Source organism: Mastigoproctus giganteus, chromosome 1, assembly GCF_048544385.1.
Source record: "Mastigoproctus giganteus isolate SK-2022 chromosome 1, ASM4854438v1, whole genome shotgun sequence".
NCBI lineage: Eukaryota > Metazoa > Arthropoda > Arachnida > Uropygi > Thelyphonidae > Mastigoproctus > Mastigoproctus giganteus.
This window is the reverse complement of record NC_143575.1, coordinates 233,557,518-233,585,248: the sequence shown is the minus strand read 5'-3', so window position 1 is coordinate 233,585,248 and position 27,731 is coordinate 233,557,518. Positions and strand designations below refer to the sequence as shown.

General features: G+C 36.0%; 1 protein-coding gene across 1 annotated transcript in view; it reads right to left on the bottom strand.

The window, feature by feature from the left end:
• The window catches only part of LOC150091611 (tyrosine-protein phosphatase non-receptor type 9-like), a 182,627-nt gene that overhangs the window by 52,393 nt on the left and 102,503 nt on the right, over positions 1 to 27,731 (bottom strand). Inside the window, exon 7 of the mRNA XM_090384926.1 lies at positions 15,599 to 15,709. Coding sequence (XP_090241052.1) covers positions 15,599 to 15,709 — 111 coding nt within the window. The remainder of the gene's footprint in view (positions 1 to 15,598; positions 15,710 to 27,731) is intronic.

The window sequence follows — 27,731 nt, the reverse complement described above, 5'->3', positions numbered from 1 at the left end:
AAGTGTGATTCTTGTTATTTATGGAAATCAATCCTGATTTTTCAGAAAAATTTATCACAATTCAACTATGATAAGATATTGATTATTAATTATTAGTTATAATTAATAATTATAATTAATTAATAAAAACACTGTAAAATGTAATACAGGAGGAAGGTTAAACTTTATGAAAGACACTTACCCGTGAATGATGGCCAGATCCAGTTATACCCAACTGCTTCATGCTGATTGGCTGCTAATCATCATGATTTTGTGTTACAGTGAATGCTGTTCTGCAAGCAAGTAGAGCCAGTAGAAATAAAATAGACAGGCTGGGAAATCTCACTTTCATTTGTAGCAGGAGTTTTCTTAACGGACTTTTATTTCCACTAGTGAAAAAAGGTCAGGTTAGTTTATGCCCCCAAATTTGGGACAGATTCAAGTGAAAAATGGTGCATACTAAACATAACAGACACTGTTTTTCATAGAATCTGTCCTGAATTGGTGGGGTAAACTATAACATAACCTTTTTTACTAGCTAAACATGAAAGTCTATTAAATTCCTGCCAGCTGTACTTGCTTGCAGAATGGCATTCACTCTAATGCAAAATCATGGTGATTAGCAGTCAATCAGCGCAAAGCAGTGGGCAGAGCTAGATCTGGCCATCATTTGTTGTCACAAAGATCCACTGGTAAAGAGTCTTGTTATAAAGTTTCACCTTTCCTCCCTTACATTTTACAGTGTTCTTGTGGTTTCTGCTAACTGAAATTTTGAAGGCACTAGTTTTTACTGAAAGGTATATGATAAGAACTAGTTTTTACTAGTTCTTACCAAAAATGTCAGTAAATACTATGAGAGACGCTTTGGATTTGGGGTTTTTATCAGCAGGCTAAGTGGTTTCTAGTTCTTATTAGTAAAAACTAGTTTTGTCGAATGCTGTTAAGAGCTTCTAGTTTTTACTGGTAAGAACTAGTAGTAACGAATTTCAGGTTTTAACTGTAACCAATTTAACAAACTTTTAACTTTAACTGTAATATCAATTCCTTTATTGAAGTACTACTTTATAATAACTGATCCCAAGTGTTCCTTTTGTAGAGCTGACTAGTCTAATACAGTGGATTCCGGTTATTTGGGCCACCAGTTAATCGGGGCAGCCGTTTATTTGGGGCAAATCTTAAAAAACAGAACCCAATCGAGAAAATAGCCAGGGTTTACTTCGCTTAATTGGGACAACATACCGTTTAATCGGAGCAGGAGACCGCAGCACTGGAGATTATCCTGCGACCGTACCACATGGTTTGGTCGGATTTCTGGAGGTCACAACCATAAAACAATTAGCAGTCACCTGTTTATTGGGCTTTTCTGTTAGTGCAATCTATCATAAACGGATAGTAAACTTGATCTTATTGAATTTGCGATAATACCGACAGCTGGAATTCTGTGGGTTATTATAGTGAAATGTGTTTACACTTCCATGAAATCTTCAATCATATAAAAAAATTAATTATCAGAATCTTCTCTTCATTCCTATTTTTAAAGCTTCGTAACTTGTTACTCCGTACTCACTTGCACATGTCATGTTACTTGCAATTTGTGTGTGCCGTATTCTTTGTTATTGATTACTTATCTTTTTACTGTTTTTAATTTTAACCCCCACCCACAAACGTCAACTAGTTAGTATGTACATATTACAGTACGTATTAATTATTTCGATTTTCATGTATCATTTAATTTTTTAATTGGTAAGGTAATAAAGGGTAATACAGTATATCTTCACTTTTATAGCCTGTGGATAATATTCCTTCTATTTTTGCTAATTAGAATCGATGTTTAACAGAATTAAAATTCAATTCACAAACGTGATCACAATGACTGGGGCTTACTACACATCGTACAGTGAATGGTACTTTACTATGGTGAGTCCATCATAACGTGATTTGATTGTACAGTGATCCAATTGTAAAGCACGGGGAGGGGGGGATTGTATTTTTAACTATTTACTTGAAACTTCGGGTAATTGGGGCAGCCACTTAATTGGGCCAAAATGCACTAGTCCCGATGTGTCCCAAATAACCAGAATCGACTGTACTATTAAATTCATGTTATTATTTTAACAGAACAAGAGCTTGTTACTTACATCCATCGATATTTTTGTCTCTATAAGTGTACATTTGCAGGCCAATTTACATGTTGTGCAGACTGAAAAACCTAGAGTAACTTGTGGGAGAAAAATCTCTTCACCCAAGAGCAGCATTTACAGTCCCAATTGAAGACTTGAGAAATATCCCCAGTCACTGATGGGATGATACTTTGCCCCTGGTAGAGTATGCCTGCCAGGGGCAAAGGTTGATGATGTTGTAGATCAGATATCATCTTTTAAGGGCATAAAAGATGATATTGTTGTACATGTTGGCACTAATGATATTAAGAGTAGGAGAACAGCAGAATTATTTAACAAGTACAGGTCAATGTTGAAAAAAAGCTGTGAGTTAGGGTTGAATTTGAAGGTGTCTGCAATTCTGCCCAGACACGATAGGAGGGAGTATATGATGAGATCCTTGTTGATCAATTTGGCCATGGAGAGATTGTGCAAGGCTCAAAGGATAGAATTTTTCTCAGCCTGGTCAGTGCTTGTTAACAGGAGAGAATGCTTCTACAGGGAGGTGATACACTTAAACAGAAAGGGTGCAAAAATATTTGCTGATGCTATCGAGGCATTGTTAGGTAGGTTGGAAAACTGCTAGCTTGGGGGGATACATGCACTAATAGTTTAACAGTAGCCGCTGGCAAAGGTAACAGTGATTCTTGCACTGCTTCTATTGGAATGAGCAGCAGCCTGGAAAACAAGGTGCAGGGGATTCCAGAGACTGGTGGGAGTCATTGCAGAACAAGTAAATACATAGGCTGTGTTAGGGTAGCTAAGAATAGGAACTGGTGCATGTATACTTGTGTGTACACTAATGCTAGGAGTTTGGTAAATAAATTTGATGAATTTGAAGTGTTGGTCAAAACATCAAAGGCAGATATTCTTGAGATATCAGAGACGTGGTGTCACACAGATATAAGGAATGCAGAGTTTGTTTGTTAGTTTGTTATTTGGTTTTTAGGAGCATTAGCAACTAGGGCCATATTGCTCCGGGATATGCGGTGGTCATTCCCTGACCTTTCCGCATCCTCCGTATTTGGTGGTGACGGGCTCGAACAAGGAATGCAGAACTGGAATTTAGGGAGTACAATGTGTATATGAAGGGAGGAGGGTTTATGCTATTAGTTAAGAAACACATAAAATCCAAGGAAGTATAGCCAGCTGACATGGCTGTACAGTGCAGTCAGGTTGGTATGACATAAACACTGGGAAAGCAAAATTGTGAGTAGGAGTGTGTTATAGGCTTAATGACTGATGAGTATAATAAACAGCTGTACAGAAAAATAGAGTGGGCCAGTAAATCAGAGTGTCTCATAATGGGGGATTATAATTTATGGATGATTGTTTTCTACAGCAGCATGTTCGGGAGGCAACTAGAGGGAGTAATACTCTTGATCTTATTATCAGTAGTGATTCTTCATGCATTAAGAATCTGCAATAGAGGAACCACTAGGTGGCATTGATCACAATGTGCTGAAGTTGGAATTACTCAAAGATGTAACTAGTATTTAATTTCTATATGGTGGGACCAACTGATGACGTTGCCAACAGCAAATTCAAAATGGGAAGCATTCAAAGAATTAATCTTGGAAGCTACTAGGCTTTTCATACCAACTAAGAAATATTGTTCAAGGTTTAGGCCTAAATGGATGTCAGATGAACTGATGAGGCATATGGCAGAGAAGAAACATGCATGGGATACATACAAATTAACACATGACACAGAAGCCTATGATAGATACAAGTTGATCTGTAACCAAGTCACAAAGGAGGTTAGGCAGATTAAGAGAAATCTTTGGCAAAGGATGCAAAGAAAAACAGCAAAGAGTTCTTTACTTACATAAATTCTAGAGGGGAAAGGGATGAATCAGATTGGTCCACTTGATATCGATGGTTCAACTGTTGGTGATCCTGCCCAGGTAGCTAACAAACTAAATGAGTATTTTGCATCTACATTCACACATGAGTAGTTATGCAGGGAGGGGAATGCCAGAGGTGAATTAAACTCTGGCAGTGAGCTAGATGATTTTGTAATAACTGGGAGTAAAGTGGTGGATAAATTGTTGAAGATAAACATAAGAAAAGCACCTGGGGTGGATGGGATCTATCCAGTTATATTAAAGGAGGCAGCAAAAGAAGTAAGCAAACCCTTAGCCATAATTATGAGAGTTCCTTGAACTTGGGAGGTATCCATGGACTGGAGATGTGCAAATGTGACCCCAATTCACAGAGGAGGATCAAAGGGAGACACAGATAATTACAGACCTGTTAGTTTAACTTCTGTTCCAGGGAAATTAATGGAGGCACTGATTAAATAAACACTGCAGGATCATCTAGACAACACTTCAGTTATAGCTCGGACACAGCATGGCTTTCTTAAGGGGAAGTCTTGTCCGACCAATCTGATTGGATACTATGATGTGGTCACAAAGGAACTCTATGCAAAGAATAATTTTCATATCATATATTTGGATCTTAGAAAGGCTTTTTACACTGTTTCACAAGGAAGACTGCTGCACAAATTGGAGCAGTGTGGCACTGGAGGTAAATTTCTGCTATGGATAAAGGGACGGTTGAGTAGGAGAAGACAGAGAGTGGTAATCAATGGACACTGCTCTTTGTGGACTAATGTTATTAGTGGAGTCCCCCAGGGTTCAGTGTCGGTGTTGGATCCATTGTTGTTTTCTGTATTTATTAATGATACTGATGATGGTATATCAGGCTTAATGTCCAAGTTTGTAGATGATACGAAGGTCGGCATGGTTGTTAATGACACTAATGACAGTACGCTGCTGCAACAGGATCTAGAAAAGTTGAGCAGATGGGCTGAGAAGTGGCAACTAAAGTTTAACATTGACAAATGTAAAGTACTGCATATGGGAAGCAATAACCCCAGAGAAACGTATCAACTGTGGTACTACACTGACAGTGATAGAGAATGAAAAGGACCTGGAGATAATTGTGCAGGCAGATATGAAGTTTTCTCAGCTGTGCAGACAGTCTGCTAGATTAGCTCATGGTGTCTTGTCAATGATATACAGGAATTTTTCTAGCAGGGATAAGGAGGTGATTATCCCCTTGTATAAGGCAATGGTCAGGCCACACCTTCAATACTGTATACAGGTCTGCAGGCCTCATTTTAAGAAGGATATAGAGCTTTTGGAATGAGTACAGAGAAGGGCAACAAGATTAGTGAATGGAGCAATGGGTTGCTCTTATGAAGAAATGCTTAAGTTTTGCAAATTACAGTGTCTGGAAACTAGGCACCTGCGAGGTGATCGATTGAGGTGCATAAAGCCTTGAATGATTTGAGCATGCTCAATGCTGATGGGATTCTTCCTCTTGCTCAGAATAATCGCGTGAGAGAGCATAAATTCAAATTGAGGAAAGACAGTTGTAGGATACATGTGCAGAAGTTTGCCTTTAGCCAGCGGGTGGTTGTTTGTTGGAACAAACTTTCATCTGTCGTTGTAGAAGTTGATAGCTTAAATAGATTCAAGGCAGAACTAGACAAACATTTGGTGCAAGTGAATGGATAAAATGGTTTCTTTTTTTTTTTTTTTTTTTTTTTGGCTGATACTATATAAGCTTGCTTTCTTGCATCACTAATGCTAATCGAATTAAACCTAGACCTCCCCAAATGAGCAGCCGATATCTGGGTTAAATTCTCATCACAGGCATGAATGGCAGATATCAGAATCATACTGATATCCTGTCATTCTGAAAAAAATGTGAATGCAAAGTAATAGGAGCTAAATATATAATTATAATTTATATGCAGGTAGGTCCCGTTTTACAACTTTTCACATTAACGACTGTTTCAAAATATTACCTGAAAAAATTTAAAATAACAAAAAAATCACAACTCAGTAACACGTTGCAGCAACACCTGCAAGTCCAAACATGCACTAGGCATTTCTTTTGTTTTTCGTGGTGCATTGTGGGTGGAATGGTAGTTTGTTAGTTATTTGGTTTTTAGGAGCATTAGCAACTAAGGCCATATTGCTCCAGGGATATGCGGTGGTCATTCCCTGACCTTTCCGCATCCTCCGTATTTGGTGGGCACGGGCTCAAACCCCGGTCTAATCAAGAAGCGTGTGCTACGCACTGCTGCTCCTGCCCACCTGGCTACGGAGGTGCCGGGTGGAATGATAGCTACGCCAAGAGTTATTATTAATAGCTATATGGTGTAAGGAAGCCCAAGACTTATGCTGCACCAGGGGGAAAAAAAAAAATCCCAAGTTACCTGAGAGAGAGAGTCAAAAGTAGAAGGGAATCACCAAGAAAGAGAAGAATGATGATATCTAGTTCAGGACCCTGGGTGTGCCAAGCCCATACTCACAAAATGTGAGCCCCCGGGATTCTTTGTTTACATTCAGTGTACCATGTTTGTTTCATTGTGAATTTTCCCTCAATTGTTAACAGGTTACACAGTGTTTTTTTCTCATTAATAATAATTTTTGTGTAACCATGAGCTCTAAGCCTAGGACAGTTTCTGTGTTGGGGGTGGCCAAAAAGAGTGTAAAACTAACAATAAGGAGAAAATGGATGTGATTGTCACATGGAGTCTGGTGAGCATCTGTCGGGTGTGTGTGTATGTAAGGCATTTAGTTTAGCACCTTCTACTGTATCAACGATTATGAACAATGTTGATAAAATAAAGCACACACACACACAGGGATAACAAGTGTGTCATCCTCCAGAACAACTTATTCATGCAGTGAGACAATGAAAAAAATGGAGAAATTGTTAGTGTTGTGGGTTGATGATATGAACCAAAATAAGATTCCTGTTACACAGGTGGTAATTCTGGACAAGGCAAAGTTGTTATTTGACGAAATATGTGAGGAGTTTGGTAGCACTGAAACATTTATGGCTAGCAAAGGGTGGTTTCATCAGTTTAAAAACTGTTGTACAGTTTTTAAACTGATGAAACAATGTGAAAGTGTCTGGTGAGGCTGCTAGTGCTCACATTGCAGCGGTGGAAGAGTATCCTTGCGAATTTAAACGCTTAATAGACGAAGGCAACTACCACCCTGATTTAGTTTTTAATGTGGACGAAAGAGGTAGTGGAGTCATCACTTGAGTAAATATGTACTCAAGTGATGACTCCACAGGACCAAAGTAAAATTTTATTTTATTAATTATTTTATACATAAGTATAAATAAAACATGTGCATTAAATGTTTAAAATATTTAATTATTTAGAAAGAACAGAAATATTAGTGCATACTTGAAAAATTTTGGGAATTTTGGAACCTATCCATTCAATTACATTATAATTTGGTCTTGTTTTACGACTTTTCATTTTACGACCCTGTTTTGCTGGAACCTAACCATGTCGTAAAATGGGTCCTACCTGTATTTAGCTTAATAAATATAATTATAAATTAATTCATTCTGGAGTGTAAAATACAAAGAAGGTGCAGCAATATCTTTAATAATTAATTTGTAAGAAAGTTATATACAAGTTAGTGCAATAGCATCATTTCTGTACGTAGCCAACTACTTAAACAGTTACAAATTGGCTTGGTGTTGCAATGATGACAACCCAGTTGTGAAGTATAACTCCACACCAGGATACCTGCCCACCCACCGATGAGCCAATAAGCTTTGAAATGGTACTGTATGGGTGGTGGTATCCGCAGAGAATAAGTAACAATAGTCTTCTCCTGTGGTGAAGCGTTACTTATTCGAGATAGTGCAATATCACGGTAACTTGTTGTGAAAGTATTTACAATATGAGATATACTTAAATGATGCCAATTCGTAACTACTTAAGTAGCTGGCTATGTACAGAAATGATGCTATTGTACTAACTTGTATGTAAATGAACTTCTTTCATAACCTGAGGCTCTGGCGCTAAATTACATGGTTTGTAAGAAAGTTTAATTGGCTAGGAAGAATTATCCAGTAGACCCATGTGGCCAAAATTTTCAATGGAAAGTTGCACGATGAAATTTGTCTGTGCCTACAGCTTGAAATATTCAGCTGAAATATAAAAGTTTAATATTTAGAGAGAGAGAGAGAGAGAGAGAGAGAGAGAGTAGTGCTTGTTGGAGATTTACACAGCAGAGTAAGATGTGACAATTATGTTTACAAAGATATTTTTAAAACATTTGGAGAGAAAAGTAAACAAAGGATATCAATTTTTAGAATTTTGCAATGCACTCATAATTAAAAATACAATAAAAAAAAGAATTATAGTGTATGGATGGCCACCACATTATACAAAAAGAGCATACTGAAATAAATCACAAGTTTATGTAAAGGAGCATTACTGACTATATCATTAGAGAAATGGAGCTTAAACAACTAGTTGAAAATACAAGGTTTAAGTGTATGTTGATGGTCACTTTTAAAGTTATTGGAAGTGACCATCAATTGTATTGAACAAATTAAAACTGAAAATTGGTATCAAAAATAAGGTATAAAAAACAGCATTCAAAGAGTCAAAAATCAAAAAAACTCGTGAATTTACCAACATCTGCTAAATATAGAAATGCTACTCAAAAGTTAAATGGCATTCCTGATTTCTAATCTGACTTTAGATGAAGAATGACAAAAATTTAATGGAACATAACTGTAAGTTGCGAGCAGAAGGTTCAGAATGCCATGGTGGACCCAAAAATTTAATAAGTAGGTAGAAAGAGAAAAAACAATAAACAAGGTGTATCCAAAATATTGGTACAAACGTTTAAGGGAGGTAGGTAACATCTAAAGGAATGTGAATCGCATAGGAACCCATAACCGAAAACGTCACTGTAAGTCTTTACACGGCGCTGTTCATCAGTTCGCGAGCGACACCATTTTATCAATAAAGCATATTTTAATAGATTGCGTTAATTTTACCCATGTTTGCAATATATATTTTACCGCTTTTACTCATCTGACTGAGCCTTATACACTCAGTCAGATTTTATCAGACAACGACCACATGTCAGCAGTTTTTAAGTTTTTACAAGCTATTAATATATACACACATATATAAATTGGATAATTTACTTTTAAACTTATACTGCCTTATATATATATATAACAATTTGACGAGGTAACCTTTTTAAAGGTTACCAGAATTTATCTTTGTTGATAATTTAATATTTTCTTGGCACAATATAACCACAGTTGTTTTTGCACCAATAAAATCAAAATCAATCAATCAATTCATGAGAGGAAAAATTTCTGGTTTACTCATTCAAGCAGTAGTTGCCGCATGAAGAGCATGCATCGATATACGAACTGTGAGCTGGCAGACATGCACCTAGTGTATGGATTGGCAGAGGGCCCACACGGTGTGCGCCCCCATGCGGCACAACATCGCTTCGCAATAAATGTGTGGGCAGGTATGGTCGGTGACTGCTTAGTCGGCCCATACCTGTTACCATGCCGCATTAACTCCAGTAAATATCAGATCTTTCTTGAACAAGTTCTACCAGGGTTACTTGACAATGTTCCAGCCAATGTGAGATGCAACATTTGGTTTCAACATGACGGGACGCCTGCCCATTATGGAAGGTGTGTTCGTGACCATTTGAACAGGCATTTTGGGCATCAATGGATTGGCTGTGGTGGACCCGTTGCCTGGCCCCCACGCTCACCTGATTTATCGAGCCTTGATTTCTTTCTGTGGGGGGCCCTCAAATCTATCGTGTATGAATCACCTGCGGAGACGGAAATGGATTTCTTGGCGAGACTCGTCTGCGCTGCTGCTACTGTCAAAGAAACTCCAGGTGTGTTCGACCGTGTCCGCCAATCCGCGCTGCGTCGGTGTCACACATGCATCACGTCTCATGGTGGAACCTTCGAGCATCTGTTGTAACATCATGAAATGCATCCATCTCATACTCCATTGTTAATATTATGTCAAATAAATGTTTGCCAATAATTACTGTCTTGTGTCATTTCTGCTTCTTGTGCCTCTGCTACTACTTTCCCGTGACGTTTCCGATTATGGGTTCCTTGCTATTCACATTCCTTTAGATGTTACCTACCTCCCCTAAACGTTTGTACCAATATTTTTGAGACACCCTATATATATATACACACACACACACACACACACACACACACACACACACACACACACACACACACACACCTTTTTATATTATTCCCACTATTTCAGTTAGTAATAATATTACTCTTTTTTTATTACATTTTTTTACAAATGTACACTGTGTGGTGTGTGTTAAATATGATTAAAGTGAATAAAAGGAGTGGAGTGTAAAGAAAAATGTGGAAACCATAATGAAATAGCATGAGTAATACAGCAGACACTTCATTTTTCTGTAATATATTTAAAATTAGAACATAACAGTAATATCAATAACTGCAGCTAAGGCAGTAATGTAAGAAAATACAGACACTGTGAAATATAAATAATTTAAAAATCATAAGGACAATTGCCAATGATAATTTAAAACCAAGAGTATTAATTCTGAGGCTACTAAAAACAGCTTAAATTATGAAGTGAAATATCACTTATTTCAATGGAACACAAATTTGCACAGGAATCTAAAGCAGTAAGAACAGAAATGGCAAAAGTAAATGAAAATTAATGAAGGAAGTAAAATAACAGTGCCCATCATAGCTAAAATTCAAAATATGAATTTTGCCAGCTACAGAGATGTTAGGACAAGAACAATCTGAATAAGTAGTGGCCCAAATGGTGAAATATCACATCTGCCACAAGTAAACAAAAGGAAGAATGAAAAATGAAACAAAAAATTATGCCTAAGGAAAGTAAAAAAGCACTGCTCAAAAGAAACTATTTCTCCAGAAACAAAGATACAAATTTTGGATTGTCTTAAAAAAGGGTAAAAGGTATCATACATTGCAAAAAGTTTAAATTTAAATGAAGCAACAATCTGGACCATAAAGAAAAATGAACAGAAAATTAGAACTGCTGTTGCTGCAGGATTTTTAATTTCCCGTTATCCCCGAGCGACAATAATTGAGAAAATGGAAAAAGCACTCAGTATTTGGATTGATGATAGCAGTGAAAAATGGATCCCATTAGATAGCAATGTAATTAAACAAAAGGTACTAAAAATTTATAACCATTTAAAAGAAAATGGAGAATCTTCTGTTAACCCAGAATTTGTTGCCAGTAAAGGTTGGGTTCAGCAATTTAAAAACTGCTTCTCATTACATCATAAGAATTCAAGGAAAAAGTGTATCAGCTGATAATTACGCTGTCAAGAAGTATGCAGATGAATTTCAAAAAATTACTGAAGCGTATGGATACACACCATATCACGTTTTCAATGCCAGTTAGACAGGTCTTTGGTGGAAAAAACCCCAACAGAATTTTTTTTTTTTTTTTTTTGAAATAAACAAAGAGAGAGAAAACTGCACCAGGTTTTAAGGCATCAAACCAAAAGATTGTATGTGAAGTAACACATTACTTATGTGAAATAACACATACTTTTTCCATGTCAAATGCCTAGAATTAGTCATGGTATAATTATATTTTCAAGAAAAAAAAAAAAAGGAGGCCTCCAGGAATCTATTTTTATTAACATTATAGCAATTAATGTGCTTAATGAACTTCTGAAATAAAATTCTTCACTGCCACTTCTTTCTAGATATATATATTAAAAAAAAAAAATATATATATATATATATATATAATATAGTAGATCAATTTAATTATCTACTCTATATATCTAGTTAAAAAAAAAATACAGATCTATGGAAATGTCAAGTTTCCATTGATATGGAACTATAGAAACTTGACTGTTTTATTTAGATCAATTACGAGACACTGTTGAAAACTGATGGCATATTTCTGTATTAGTTGTAAATCCTTTAGTTCACTGTGAAGGAGCATTGCTACATTTTGTACTTATGCAATTTGTTGTGTGCATGACAATTTTTATATTTAGGCAATAAACTGAACTGAATTTCTAAATAGATATATTATATATAACATATATTCCTTACCTAATCTCATCTACTACTAGCTAAATTGCTATTCCATTGCCTGTGAGTACAACATGTCACAAAATGAGTATATACACGTAATACTACTCTGTCTTTGCATCAAGTTGCAAGATAGGCCAGTAGATATACTCAATCACAAAAACCACATACATATATATCTGCTGCTGGGAGTGAGGTTGGCAGATATTTAGTTTCCCTACCACGTCATGGATAACTGCCTAGCTATCAAACAATAAGAGGACAATTAGGAAAATTTTCCACAGCATTAAAAGGCACCAATAGTGTGCATTTATTGAACACATATGAGGGGCATTTGAAAAATTCATGGCCTGAGTATGAAAGGTTTATTTGAGAGCCTGGTAAAATGTTGCTTTTCAACTATTTCCCTTTGGAGTCAATATACCACTGCTGCAATGTGTTGATTCCAGCTGTGAAGAAAGTTTTCTCTTGGGCTTCAGGATGCATCCACTGCAGCAATGGCATCACTGTCAGTGGGAAAATAGATTCCAGCCAGATATTTTTCAAATTACGAAACAGGTGAAAGTCCAACAGTGCTATATCTGGTGAATATGGGAGATAGTTTAAAATTTCAAAGCCACACTCATGCAGTGCAGTCATGGCAACGACAGACTTGTGAGCAGGGACATTGTCCTGGTGGAATATGACCCCTCTGCTGAGTTTTCCTCAGCATTTGTCTTTGATGCTTTCACACAATTGCCTTAAAGTCTGCATAATATGTCCCTGTGGTTATCTAGCCTTTCTGGATGTAATCCAGTAGCAGCACTCCATCAGTATCCCAAAAAACCGATTCCATTACCTTGCCAACAAAAGGAATCACTGGAGGGAGAGAAGCACTGTGTTTCCACTGTTTGGACTGCTCCTCTGTCTCTGGCTGAATGTGATGGACCCACATCTCATCCAATGTTACAAATCTTGCAAAGAAATTTGCTGAATCTGCTTGAAAACAATGCAGATGTTCACTTTACTTGAAAACTCTTGTGAATTTTTGATCTACTGTCAACAACTTTGGGACCCATTGTGCTGACACCTTTTTCATAGCAAGAACCTCTGTTATTATGTGGTACACATGTCACTCTCAAGATGCTGGCAATGTACTAAACTGTCACTCATCACCAGATATTGCACACTGTTGTCAACAACATGTGGAGTGATGGAGGGTGGAGGTTTTCCAGAGTGTGGATCATCTTCCAGGCTTCTTTCTCATTTAAATTCTGCTACCCACTTCTTAACCCAGGAATAGGAAGGGATTTCTTCTCCAATGTTGTAACCATACACTCATGAATTGCCTTTGGCATTAGTCCCTTTTCCCAAAAAATATTGGATGACTACATAACTGATTTTGTCCATCTTTCCTCATTTATACAGCTTAGTTGACTTCAGGACGTGTAATTAAAAAAAGATATTACTGAAACTACATGAAACTTGGTGAGTTACTATTTGAAGTGTTATACATCAAGTAAAGAAGTTTTTCACACTGTACAACTACTCTTTTATACTCAGGCCACAAACTTTTCAAATGCCTCTCATATTTATACAAACATAACACATAATAAATAAAAGGAACTAGCACATCATGACAAAAGCTACTGCCAAAAAAAAAAAAAAAAAAAATTGCTCACTATGTTGTAATACAGATAGTCCTATATTCATCTTCAATTTGGTATTGTGCTCATATCACCTTACAAAAACATCACTGAAGTAAACAAAAAAAAAAAAAAAAAAATACAGATACTGAATTTAAAAAATTTACACATACAGGTATTTTGTTTTTACATTAAAACAGAGTGGAATCTCTTTTAAGAAGTCTAGATTATCTCGTTACAAAAAATGTCCCACAAGTTTAATGTATATACTTTTTACCCAAAATGTTCCTGTTTAAAAGAATTTCTCCACCTAAGAAATCCGTTTCAGTCTTTATAAAGCAACATTTTAGCCATACAATATACCTCTACTAACCCATATATTAATCACATGCTAAGATGTGTTAGGACTTTAGCAAGTATCAGTATCAAAAAAAAAAAAAAAGATGCAAACAAGACAATGCTCTACTACATGAAAAGTTGCTCAATTAATACTATATTCATTTTGTTGCCACTTCATTATATTAAACCGCCCCATTTTCCTGCCCCTGAGAACCTGATTCGCAGATATGATAATTTTCATCCAGAGCTACCATTCATTCTTATACGCAGCCAATACTATGAATGGTGGATGGACCTATGAACTTTTTCTATTCTACAGTTACAATCACCAAGTGGCATATTAGAAAGGGAGAAAAAAAAGTGTTCTTTGTAACGGCACAAATATATTGTACAGAACATTTACCACCTTCACAAAAGTTCAGGTGGTGGGTGCTCTTATGTTAAGAATGTGTTTCGCTTCAAGCAGCATGTCCCTATTGACATAGGGAAGTCCTGTTTGAAGCAGTGCAATACTGAAGCAATTTATTGTGAAATTGACATTCCATATGAGAGATATATGCCATTTTATGAAAAAAAAGCCCTTTGTTCCCCAATAAAAACTTTGATTTGTATTATGATATTCTTGCATTCACAGACTTCCATTTATAATTTTTACAATGATCACCAACGATAAGCATTCCTTTCAGTTATAGTTTCTAATTGTTTTAGCTCTACAATTAAATCACTAACTGATTGTGCCAACTCTATTAACTATACTTGATCAACCTGAATAGGGTATTAAAACCTACAATAAAATGCAAATGATTACTGTAGCAAGAATTCTCTTCGAGTCCCAACATTCAATATGGTGTAAAAAAAATATTTTAACTCTTAAAATTATTTTCCACTTAAGATGTCTATAACTGTTTGGTCATTTCATGAACAAATTAAGCAATTTTAACTGCATATAAAGATATGAATGTGCCCTAAGGCAGATATCTCAAGTGCTTCTCACAGCTAATAATCAGATAATCTAGGGAGTCAAATGCTCAACTACCATATAACCAGTGACCTGTTTTATTCTTCAAAAATTCCATCTGTAGTTTCAACTTATGACATTTTCTAAATACAGTGTGTATACATAATTTTAATGCTTTTCTCAAGAATTTGATTACAACACAGATTATTTAAAAAATTGTAAAAGCAAAATTTCAATTTTTTTTTTATCTTGCTTACAGATATATCACTAAGTATTTACAAAATCTTTAGCATTCACAGCAGTGAAACAAACTTTTCTCCTAATAAAATACTTAAAAATAAGTTTCCTTACAGTTGAAAAAAAAAAAAATACATTACTACCTTCTGCATAGGTGTCCCTCCTGTATGCTACAAAGGGCAAAATAAGATCAATACATTAGGAATTTATTTAAAACTGGTGTTGATATAACATGTAAAGAAATTAGCTTTCACTACAGTGAATATACAGACAACTGAAATAATAAATATAGAACACACACATAGAGAACTATGTAAATAACTTTCAAAACAATTTAAATGTTTTTAATTACACTTTAAATATAATTTTTATACCTCATTAGAACTTACCCTATCTTTTAACTTCTCCTTAACAAAAAGCTGAAGAATTCTGAAGGGTGCTTTAAACCACAATGGTGCTGCAACAATCAATACTTTTTTTAATCTGGCTGGATAGCCCCCCTAAATAAGAAGTGGGGAAAGAAATCACTATTTCAATTTCAATTTGAAGTTTTACCAGTCCTGTACACTGAAATATTTAACTTTTTTTTTAACATGTTGTGGCAGCAAGTCAAAAAGGTGGTGAATGTCATTCCATGGGACAACTGTCTATGCTTGCTGTACTTGTATTCTGTGCTAGGCAATAGTTAGGAGCTTAGGGAAGAAAGGTAAGCATGTGTCCCACTTTGTTTTGTTGAAATATGGTGTCTGGGATGCTATATGAATGGAGCAGCATGGTCTCAGGATAGTGTCAACATAATGCAGTATCATCAAAGTGCTTTCTATAATGACCAGGGATGTAGAACTGTTTCAGGTGGTGGCTTCTGTACCATTCTACCACCGGTATGGTATGGCATCCCTTAATACAGGATGAAAGAACTCTCATTGCAAACTGTCTCCAAATAAGAAAGTGCCCACTGCTAATTCCCAAACAGAACCAATGATGACTACGTAATGCCATTTAGCAAGTCAGTTGGTTCTTTTCTGATGCCTCAGCAAGCAGTGATGATGGTATTCCATGTGAGATACATGGAATAACAGACAGCAAAAACACAGCCCTACTTTGCCTAGTTATTTGTTAATGTGCTTGTTGATACAGATCAAACCCAGGATGGTGTCACAGTGTTTGAAAACTGGCAGGTGGTTACTGATCTGTGTCTTGTAGCTAATTAAGGAATCCATCAATCATCCTTAAGCTGACATTCATATGCCCAAATACCTTTCTGTAACTACAAGATGTGGCCATTAAATAATGAGACTGTGTGCATAGCCACCACACACCAAGTGCCGTCAGTGAAACAACGGAATAGCAGTTGGCCCTGAACTTTTCCCTAGTTGTCTGCCAAATCACGTTCCAACACGCTCATTCACTTTTCAGTGAGACAGGTTTTACTACATTGTTTTTGCAATTTGCCAGAAAAATGACAGACAAAAGAATCAAACAACAAATCAACCTCAAAATTTTGACAAAACTAAAGAAAACACCAACTGAAAGTTATTGTTATGTCACGTTATGGGGAAGATACTATGTCAAGAGCTTGCGTGTTTGAATGACATAAGATTTTTTGAAAAAAAAAAAAGAGAGAATGTGGAAGATGATGAACAACCAGGCCATCCATGAAAAATGTATCCATGGATACATTTTTCATGTATCCATGAAAAATGAAAATGTGGACTGAGTAAGGACATTAATTAAAAGTGATCATTGTTTAAGCATTAGAATGGTTGCATCAAAACTCAATAGGGACAAATAAATAGTTAGACAAATTTTAATTGAAACTTGAGGCATGAAATAAGTACATTTCAAAGAATGAGTTTTCTCATTCTTTGAAAAATGAGAAAGTTTGTGAACATGTTTTGAAAAAAAAAAAAAAAAAAAAAACTGAAGAAGATCCAGACTTTCTGAGTATTGTAATTACTTATGAAATTACATGAACGCTGCCTGTTACGATGTTACGATGCTTATTACGATGAAAGCTGCCTGTTCCAGTATGACCAAGAAACTAAGAGACAGTCAATACAATGGAAGATAAAACAATTCCACAGACCAAAATAATCAAGAATGTCAAAATCAAAAACATGTTTCTTGTTTTCTTCGATATTAAAGGCTCAGTATGTACCACCAAATCCAATTGTCAATTAAACACAATATGTTGAAGTTCTAGCAATGCTGCGTGATTCGAAGGAATTGTGGAAGGATGTTGGATGCTCCACCAAGACAATGCACACACTGTGCTCTGTGCTCACCAGTTTCTAGCCAAAAACAAATCCCTCTGTGTGAATATGCATCCTGCTCACCAGACAGCCTTTTTTGACTTTTTTCTCTTCCCTAAACTGAAAAGTATACTTAAGGGAACCCATTTTCAGTCCAGTGAAAACATTCAGAAAAAAAAACGACTAAAGTGTTAAAAGGGCTTACAGAAAAGGTGACTTCCAGAAATATTTCTGTGCTTGGAAGAAGTGTGTGGAACAGTGTATGCAAGCCCAAGACATTGCAAGGGGAAACTTTTAAGGTACAAAATATTTCATTATATTTATTTTATGTTATTGCAACAGTCTCATTATTTTATAGTCACACCTCATATTGTTGCCAATGCCTTCCTAGAATTCTTACAACACAGCCCACATGAGCAGAAATTTTCCATGCTGACTATCCAGCTTCAAACAACCCAATAATTTATCACTGTTAAAATTCATTCAAGTCTACATAAAGTTATGAGTTTTGAGCACATGTGCTAACAGTACTAACTTTTTTTTTTTTTTTGGCTGACGCTGTATAAGCTTGCTTTCTTGCATCACGTGCCTCTACTAATGCTAAAGACAGGCACTTCACCTCACCTTTTTCTTGCATATACCACTAATCAAATATCTGTAAGAAGCAATTACAATTATCAGAGAAACAATATAATTTGTTTTGTGGGTCCAGTATTACCACAGCAACTGTTTTGTAAAGCAAACTGTTTGCAAATTTAAATCCAAACAACAATCAGATGAATTTTCCACCAAATCCATCAACTAATTCGAAGGAGCCATTTCAATGGTGAATAATGTATTTTTGATCTCTTTAGAAATTGAAAAATATACAGTAAATCCATGTTAATATGGAATCACTTAAAGCTGTCATCAGTCCTTTCCAAAAATCCCATGTATATCACTGGTCTCAAATTTAGTAACTAGAAAGATAGCTTATGGACTCAATGAATGAATAAATAAAATACAAAATATTTGTAACAAAGACAAGTACTTCTTTAATATTTGGATAGCATAAAGATCACATAAAATTTTAAGACTTTTTTTGCCTCAAGATATAGAATGATGGCTTATATTGATTATTTGATCCAAAATAATCTCTCTCTCTTAAAAAAACTGACCAACAGAATTTCTTCAGATATTTAGTAAAATGCAGACAACTTATTTACTTCCATCTCTTATATCAATTTTAGACAAAAATTTGTAATAACTAACAATATCAGTGTTCAGAAATGTAATACAGTACAGTAGACTGTCAAAATAATGGCACCCCAAGTAATGGCACATTGAGATTGGATGTTTACATACAGCACAGATGTCTTGCAGTGCTGTTGTTGTTATTTGGTTTTTAGGAGCATTAGCAACTAGGGCCATATTGCTCCGGGGATATGCAGTGGTCATTCCCTGACCTTTCTTTCTGCATTCTCCGTATTTGGTGGCTCACATCTTGCAGTGCCGAAAAAATGGAACAGCAAATCACATGATTACTGCATTTGTTTATGTTTGCCATTTTGAAAGTGAATTCTGTACTGATATCACAGATTATACCGCTGTTTTACATTTATTTTAAATTAAAAACCCCTCACTACAGTTCCTAAAGTTAATGAACCTCATACAGAGAACAAAAAGAAGAACAACAAAGCTTAGTGACAAACTTGATATAATCCAAACTATTACATTAGGGTCACCCGGTGAGTTAATTCATATACCCACGTGTATTGTGTCTGTAAATTGTGTGTTCTCTGGTCGATTTGTCTGTTTTGCTGGATGAAGAACCCCAGTTTCTGGAGGGAAAACCTTGCTATCTACATCTGAGACCCACTAACTCAGCCACAGAGTGAAAAAAGCCCATAAAAGTTCCTTGTGTCATCGACGGGATAAAATAAGCCAATTTAACGTTTAAAGAATAAAATAAAGAACTGATTTGCAATATAAACAAGTCAGGTAATGTGTACAGTGCATTACATTTCAGGTGCCTTTGATTTTTATTTCTTAAATTAATCCAATTTTTTCTTTTTCTATAATTAATAGAATGAAAAGTAAATATCTAATTACCTCGTTTCCCACATAATTAATTAAGTGATAATATATAAGTAACTGCATTTCACTACACATACCTCAATATAATGTTCACTTAACTTTTTATAATACTCTACTTATATTCTCCTGTATTTTTAATAAAAATCGAAATGCAACACGTACCTCAGAACATTTGCAATGTATTTTACTTATTTCATCCTATATTTTAATAACAATTGAAATATTGCATGTATCTGCTGTGATTAATATAATAAACAAATAGTAATAATTCATGATTTATACATTCAGCAAACCGATAACAAAAAAAAAACCTTGAATCAACGACTTTCATGTGTGCTGTGTTTAAACTGAGAACTCTTTTCTTTTCTGTACATCTGCCCTACCTGAAATATTTAACTTATCTATTCATTCCTCCAAATCAGAACAATATACAGAATATTGATACCTGATATGTGATAAGTCATATATGTAAATCTTGAATGTAGGACAACCACCAAATAGAAGTCCATCACCACCCCACGTTATATATATGAAACAAGAAATAATAATTGATACATTTTTATTTTTCCTATTTGAATGAAATTTGGAATGGCTCAACAAATCTAGCTAAAACAGCCAAATATAAATTTCATGAAATTCTGTACACTGGGAGTTGAGTTGTTAGATGCAGATGGATAGACAGGGTGAATACCAATAGGCACTTCATGCATACAGTCAGTCCTCGTATAGCACGATAGTTGTGTTCCTAGAAACCCTCGTGCAATGCAAAATTGTGCAATATAAACAACAGGCCCTATGGGAAAAATAGGGTTAGGTGCCAACCACCCAAGATTGAACACACATTGGTAACCAAAACATTACCAAACACAATAAATAATCGTAATAAAATACTTACGACGTATTTTATAACGATTAAAATATGTAATAAAAAATAATATTATAATTATTATATTTTATTATAATATAATAAATAATAAAAAATACGTATTTTTTACGAATAAAATACGTATTTTATTACAACTATTACATAATAAAATATTGCTAATGCTTTTGCTTCTATCGTAAGCAAAATTGTTTTTTGTTTGATTTTCTATCCAAACAGATGACAGCCATTCCATCTCTTCCAATTCTTTGTGTCTTAATCTAATGGATTTTAATTACACTTTGAGTTGTTCCTGCTATGAAAGTTGTTTTTATTTTCTCTGCATTTTTTGTAATTCTCAACGTTGCCTCATTTAGGTCTGTAGCACGTGCAATATCACATGGTCTTTCATTTCGCTCAAAGCGGTTCACAGTTTCATATTTTTTCGCTATTGACAGTGGCGGACTGGCCATATGCCTTACTGGGGAAACCCCGGGTGGCCGGTGTGATTTTGGCCATAAACGCTAGTGTGAGAACACTACAAATTTTCCCGGGTAAGAATTTTTGACCCAGTCCACCTCTGTTTATCGATATTGCTTTTTTTTTCTGTCTGAATCTGCAGTGTCTTCACCAGGACGCTTCCTTTTCACACCTTTTAAGTATTTTACTCATTTTTAGGGAATAAAGCACAATTACAAAACGAGGAGGCACGCTTGATACACATAAACAAAGCTGTGCGCGTGTAGCAACTGAATAAACAACACCGTAAAGGCAGAGATACACTATTAACACCTCACATTTTACTAAAGCACATTTCTAGGGGTTACTACCATAAAACAATAAAAACAATTTCCAGTTGCGTTTCTGCTAGTGCAATCTGTTATAAACTGGTAGTAAACTCGATCTAATTGCATTCATGATAATACAGATAGCTGGAATTTTACGTTATTAGGGAGAAATGTGTTTTCCCTTCACTGATATAAAATGCATAAATACATTTTCAGAATCTCCTCTTCATTCCTATCATGTTGCGTTCAGTTGGGGTGATTCCACGTTCGACTGCCATTTCTTGTAAACACAAAGGCAAATCGTGCATAAGCGAATTCGGTTCGTGTTATATAAGATATCGTTCCCCTATTTATAAATCATGTATGATCGAATTCGTGTAATGTAAACACGTGTTATACGAGGACTGACTGTACATGCAAACACAACTAAAAAGGAAAATCATTAACCCAGAATGTAGTGCTGGGTTAATGATTTTAACTCAAGTTGTGACAAACACAGTAGCTAAGCACCTAACATATGACAATTTCATTTTTAATTTCTGAAAAATGTTTTGGATTTTTCTGAATACTGCTTAGACAATACCAGTATTTTATCTTTTTTTACTGGATTGCAATACTTATTTTAGTTAAAAGAACTAAAAGAAGTAATGCAGGATCATCTAGACAAGGATGAAATTATACTTCTGACACAGCATGGGTTTGTTAAAGGGAAATCTTGTCTGACCGATTTGAGTGGATACTATGATGTGGTCACAAAGGAACTGGAGGCAAAAAATAATTTTGATATCATATACAGGTAACCCTCATATAACACGGTAGTTAGGTTCCTATAAAATCTTGTGTAGTGCGAAACTGTGTTATATGGGACTAAGAACCAGTACAAAATTGAGGTTATGTTCCAAAAGCTAACAAAAATGCACCATTTTTTATAACTATCGGGACTTAATTTTTATTAAAAATAGTAATAACTGAACAGACGTCTTACAAACTGTGATACATATATGACAGATAATGTACATTCATTTAATTTTCTTCCTCTTCATCGCTGCTAAGCAAAATCAAATGAGATGTTTTCTGTTGCAGAATATCTTCACCTTCTGAACTTTCTTCTGCAGCATCTAGATTTCATGTCTCTTCTTTCTTTAAACAATCACTAATCTGGGTTTGTTTGCTTTTGCTCGATAGATCTTTGTAAATTTCATGGTATGGAGCTAAGCATTTTTGAAGCTCCCTTTTGACCTCAGTGCTCCTTTCAATCAAAGGATCTGCATTGAAAAAATAAGATTCTAATTGTTCAGCTAAGTTTATGCCTTCCCATAAGCTTTTTAGTGTAAAATTTGGAACTTTAGAATTTTCATCTGCACTATCATTCTCTGAACTGATTGCTTCATTTAAATTTAAACTTTTTGAAATGTATGATACATTTTCTGCTTTTTTAAAACGATTCAAAATTTGTATCTTTGATTCAAGAGAAATAAAGTTTCTTTGGAGGGGTGCTTTTTTACTTTCCTTAGGCATAATTTAGGGCTGGATTTTAATTCACAACAAATAAATTATTTCAATATGGTTCTAAAGAACAAAGTTTAGTAATACATACCTGGAAAAATGTATAAATGATAAAATAAAAACTAAAATAACCTTACAAAAACCTTAAAGGTCAAGAACTGCACACATCAAAGTCAATTTTTTATGGTCTCAAATAAGCCCAAGTTCCATAGCACAGAACCTAACACGGGGAGTTTCCAACAAAATAAAATACAGGGATTTCCAAATAATTTTTTTTTTTTTTTTCCCTTTCATAACAAATAACGACTCAACAGCAGGGATTCACAAAAAAAAAAAATGTTGAAAAATTACATTCAACATAATAGCAGGGTTTTTCCCACAAAAATACTGTGTTATGTGAGGTTTGCCAAAATTCTCTAACCATGTTAGAGTGAAACCATGTTGTGCGAGGATTGTCACAATTTATCAATCGTGTTAGAGCGAAACTGTGTTGTAGAAGTAGTGTGTGTTATAAGGGGGTTGCCTGTATGTGGATTTCAGGAAGGCTTTTGATAGTGTTGAATTAAAAGACTGCTGTACAAATTGAAGCAGTGTGGCATTAAAGGAAAAAGGCAAATTGCTGCTATGGATAAAGGGGTGGTTGAGCGGGAGAAGACAGAGTGGAAATTGATGGATATTGCTCTTCGTGGTTGTTTTGGGTTTTTAGGAGCATTAGCAACTAAGGTCATATTGCTCCGGGGATATGCGGTGGTTATTCCCTGAACTTCCGCATCCTCCATATTTGGTGGTCACAGGCTTGAACCCCGGTTTAATCAAGAAGCATGTGCTACGCACTGCTGCTCCTGCCCACCTGGCTACGGAGGCGCCTGCTCTTCTTGGACTAATGTGGAGTCCCCCAGGTTTCGGTGTTGGACCCATTGTTGTTTTCTATATTTATCAATGATATTGATGAATGCATATCAGGCTTAAAGTCCAAGTTTGCAGATGATACAAAAGTTGGCAGGGTGGTTAATGTCAATAATGAGAGTATACTACCAAAACAGGTTCTAGAAAAGTTATGCAGATGGGCTGAGAAATGTAAATTGAAGTTTAACAATGACAAATGCAAAGTACTGCATATGGGTAGCAGTAATACCAGAGTAACATACAAACTGTGTGGTACTTCACTCAGTTTAGTGTAAAATAAAGAAGAAAAACACATGAGGATAATTGTGCAGTCAGATATGAAGTTCTCTGAGAAATGCAGACAGACTGCCAGGACAACTCATGGGGTTTTGTCAATGGTATACAGAATTTTTTCTAGCAGGGATAAGGATTTGTTATCCCACTGCATAAGGCAATGATCTTGAGGCCACATCTTGAGTACTGCATACAGATCTGGAGGCCTTGTTTTAGGAAGGACGTTGAGCTGCTGGAATGAGTACAGACAAGGGCAACGAGATCGGTGAGGAGAACAAAGGGGTGCTCTTACCAAGAAAGGGCTTCAGTTCTACAAATGGCAGTATCTGGAGACTAGACACCTGTGAGGAGATCTGATTGAAGTGTTTAAGGCTATCAACAGGTTAATCAAGCTCAATACTGATGGGATTCTTCCTCTTGCTCAGACTACAAACATGAGGGAGCACAAATTCAAACTGAGGAAGGATGATTGCAGAATTGATGTGCAAAATTTTGCCTTTAGCCAGCAGGTGTTTGATTGCTGGAATAAACTTCCATCTGTTGTTGTGGAAGTTGATATCTTAAATAAATTCAAGGACGAACTACACAAACTATTGTAGAGAATGGATAGGTGGAATGGGATTTTTCTCTCTCTTTTTTTTTTTTTTTTTGGCCAATGCTGTATAAGCTTGCTTTCTTGCATCATTTGCCACTACTAATTCTAACACACCCAGCAAGATCAGGAAAAGGCTCTCATATGAGGAAAGAATCTAGCCACAAAGCTTAGAGCTACAGAGATCTGACCGAGGCCTGTGAGGCACTGATAGGGAACAATAAATTGAATGGAAGCTAAATTTTCACTGTTATAAATAATACTAGAAGTTGGAGATATAAATTCCAATCATGGAGGAAAAAGAGAGTTCGATTAGATTGCAAAAAGTTTTCTTTCAGTCTTTATTAACTAGATTATTATTATTATTTTTTTTATGAAAACCCCAACACAAGAGGTATTAGAACCTATAGTACTTAGTACCGTGCTTGAGCTGGAGGATGAGAAGACAAGAGAAGATATTTGTTGACATTACACTTGAATTTCTGTAGACTGAAATTTTCAGGAAAGACATATGAAGGAAGGTTGTTCCAGAAAACGGCAGTTGAATGAATAAATAAGGAAGATGAAAACTTGGTTCTGGGGGTTTGAAGTTGGACAGTAAATGGATATTGGCTGGTGGTGGCACGTGATTGGACTGTTTTGAAAGAGAGAGTGGGAATTATAGAAGCCAATTCAGAAGAACAGTGCCAATGAAAGTATCTGTAGAAAAAGCATGCAGCAGAAACAGTACGTCTATGAGACAGCGAGTGGAGAGGCTCTGTTAGACACGAGTCATTAATTAACCTAACTGTCCTCTCCTGAATGGAATCTAGAAGCCTGAGAGAGGTTTTGGGGGCACCACCCCAGATGTGGGAACAATATTGAATGGTAGAGTAGATTTGCGATTTGTACAGAGTGAACAGCTGTTTGGTAGAAAAGTAACACCGAGAGCGAAAGAGAAAACCAAGTTTTTTTAGATGCAGAGGAAGCAATATTTGTAATGTGCTTGTGCCAAGAGAGATTAGAAGTTAGGGTAATCCCCAAAAGAGATATATCATTTTGCCTAGAAATCGGAGTGTCACTAAAGATAAGCATAGGAGCAGAAGAATCCTTTTTGCGAGATATAAGACAAGACTGAGTTTTAGAAGGGTTAAAATCAACTAAGTTGTCTTTGCCCCACTGGAGAATTACCTGAAGATCGGCATTTAAGGAATTGGTAGCAGATTTTCGAGAAGTTGAAGCTGATTGAGCAGGACAAGGTTTCTCAAAATGGAAAGTTGAATGCAATGTGCTATCATTGGCAAAACTATGGATAAGATTTCCAGTCAATGGAAGAAGGTCATTAATATACAAGAGGAAAAGAGTGGGAGAAAGAACTGAACCTTGGCGGGACACCAGCATTAGTAGAGAAGTTAGAAGACAGAGATCCATCTACCAACACCCTCAGTGAGTGATCAGAGAGAAAACTGAATAACCAATTACAAAAAACAGTTGGCAAACTATAAGATGGAAGCTTGTTTAGAATACCTTTATGCCAAACACGATCAAAAGCCTTTGAGATGTCTAGAGCAACTGCTTGTGTTTCACTGAACTTTTCCATTGAATTTGTCCATAAATGGGTAACATAAGCCAGAATATCACCAGTGGATTGACACTGGCAGAATCCATACTGGCAATCTTTGATCAGATGAAAGGTTTCTAGGTAGTTTAAGAGTTGGCGGTTAATTGATTTCTCCATTACTTTAGAAAGAGTAGAAGTAATTGCAATGGGACGATAATTGGATGGGATGGATTTGTCACCCTTTTTAAGAACTGGCTGGATATGAGCAATTTCCAAGCAGAAGGAAAAACACCTTTGGAATAAGAAAGTGAAAAAAGGCGGCAAAGAACAAGAGTAAGTTCAGGAGTACAGGTTTTGAGAACAAGTGGAGAAATACCATCAGGACCTGAAGCTTTCTTAGCATCAAGATTCATCAAAATCCTCCTGACATCCTTTTGACAGAAGACCTCAGGAGGCACTGAATGGAGCATGTTGGAAATGGTGGGAGGTGTTTTATCAAGATCAATAATACATGAGTTGGAAGAAAAATGGGATGCTAGCAGGTCAGCTTTATCCTTGGCCAGAGTGACAACAGAACCATCTGGTTTTGACAGAGGTGGGAGAGAGATGGGCAAAAGTTGCGGCCAATAGCTTTGGCAAGAGACTAGAATGCTCGGCTACCATTAGAGCAAGAAGCAAGTTTTCTACTCTTAGTCTGTTCAAAATCTAGTTTGGACTGATTAATAATTGCTCTACAATTGTTGCGAGTTAGTAACTGCAAAAGCCTTTGGTGTAGGCAGAAAATGAATCTGAAGAATTGGAAACAAGCCAATTACGATATGCAACATTTTTTTCCTGAACAGCCTTGGCACATTTATTGGAAAAACCAAAGTTTAGATAAAGAATGAGATGTTAAAGTGGAGTGTGGGATATAGGATTCCATTCCTAGAAGAATAATTTCACTGACACGATCTGAGCAAATGTTGACATCAGAAGTTTTGAAACAGTAATCCAACCAAGGAAAAGAAATCTCGCAGGTCATCCCATTTTGCATTCTTGTAATGCCAAGCATTTTGTTGTTCCCAACCTAATGCTTGTTCCCCAAGCATTAGGTTGGGAATAGCCATGAGATAAAGGCTCCATTGAAGAAGAGACAATCATCAAGTTGTGATCTAAGGTGCCTAAAGGACCACTCACTTCGACAGTGTACTTAGAAGGGTTGTTTGTGAGAAAAAGATCAAGCCTGTTGGCTGTATGGTTAGGATTGTCCAGTATTCTTGTAGGTAAATGAACAATTTGCAAATTTATTGCAAAAGCCTCAGCATCTCAACCAGCTGAGTCGATGTGACTAGAAAATGGAAACCAGCTGGAGTTGTGAACATTAAAATCACCAAGGAAAATTACCTCACTGTTAGGAAAGCTGGACTGTGGAAAGTCAAGTTGCAAAGAGAGGAAGTTGAAAAGCTCCAAATGATTAGTGGAGTTGGGAGAACGGTAAAGACAACAGATGAATTTGACACAATGAGGTAGAGAGATGTTAAGCCAGAGAAGATCGAAAAGAGGAGATTCCAATTTACCAAGTCTCTGACAGGGAATATTGGAACAGACATATGCACAAGTACCACCTTTTGTGCGAAAGGAATCATACAGTGAATAATTTGAATCAACCGATAACTTAGATTCTGTCAGAAAAAGGACATGGGGTTTGGCAGACTGCAAGTGGAAATGGACATCGTTGAGATCATGTA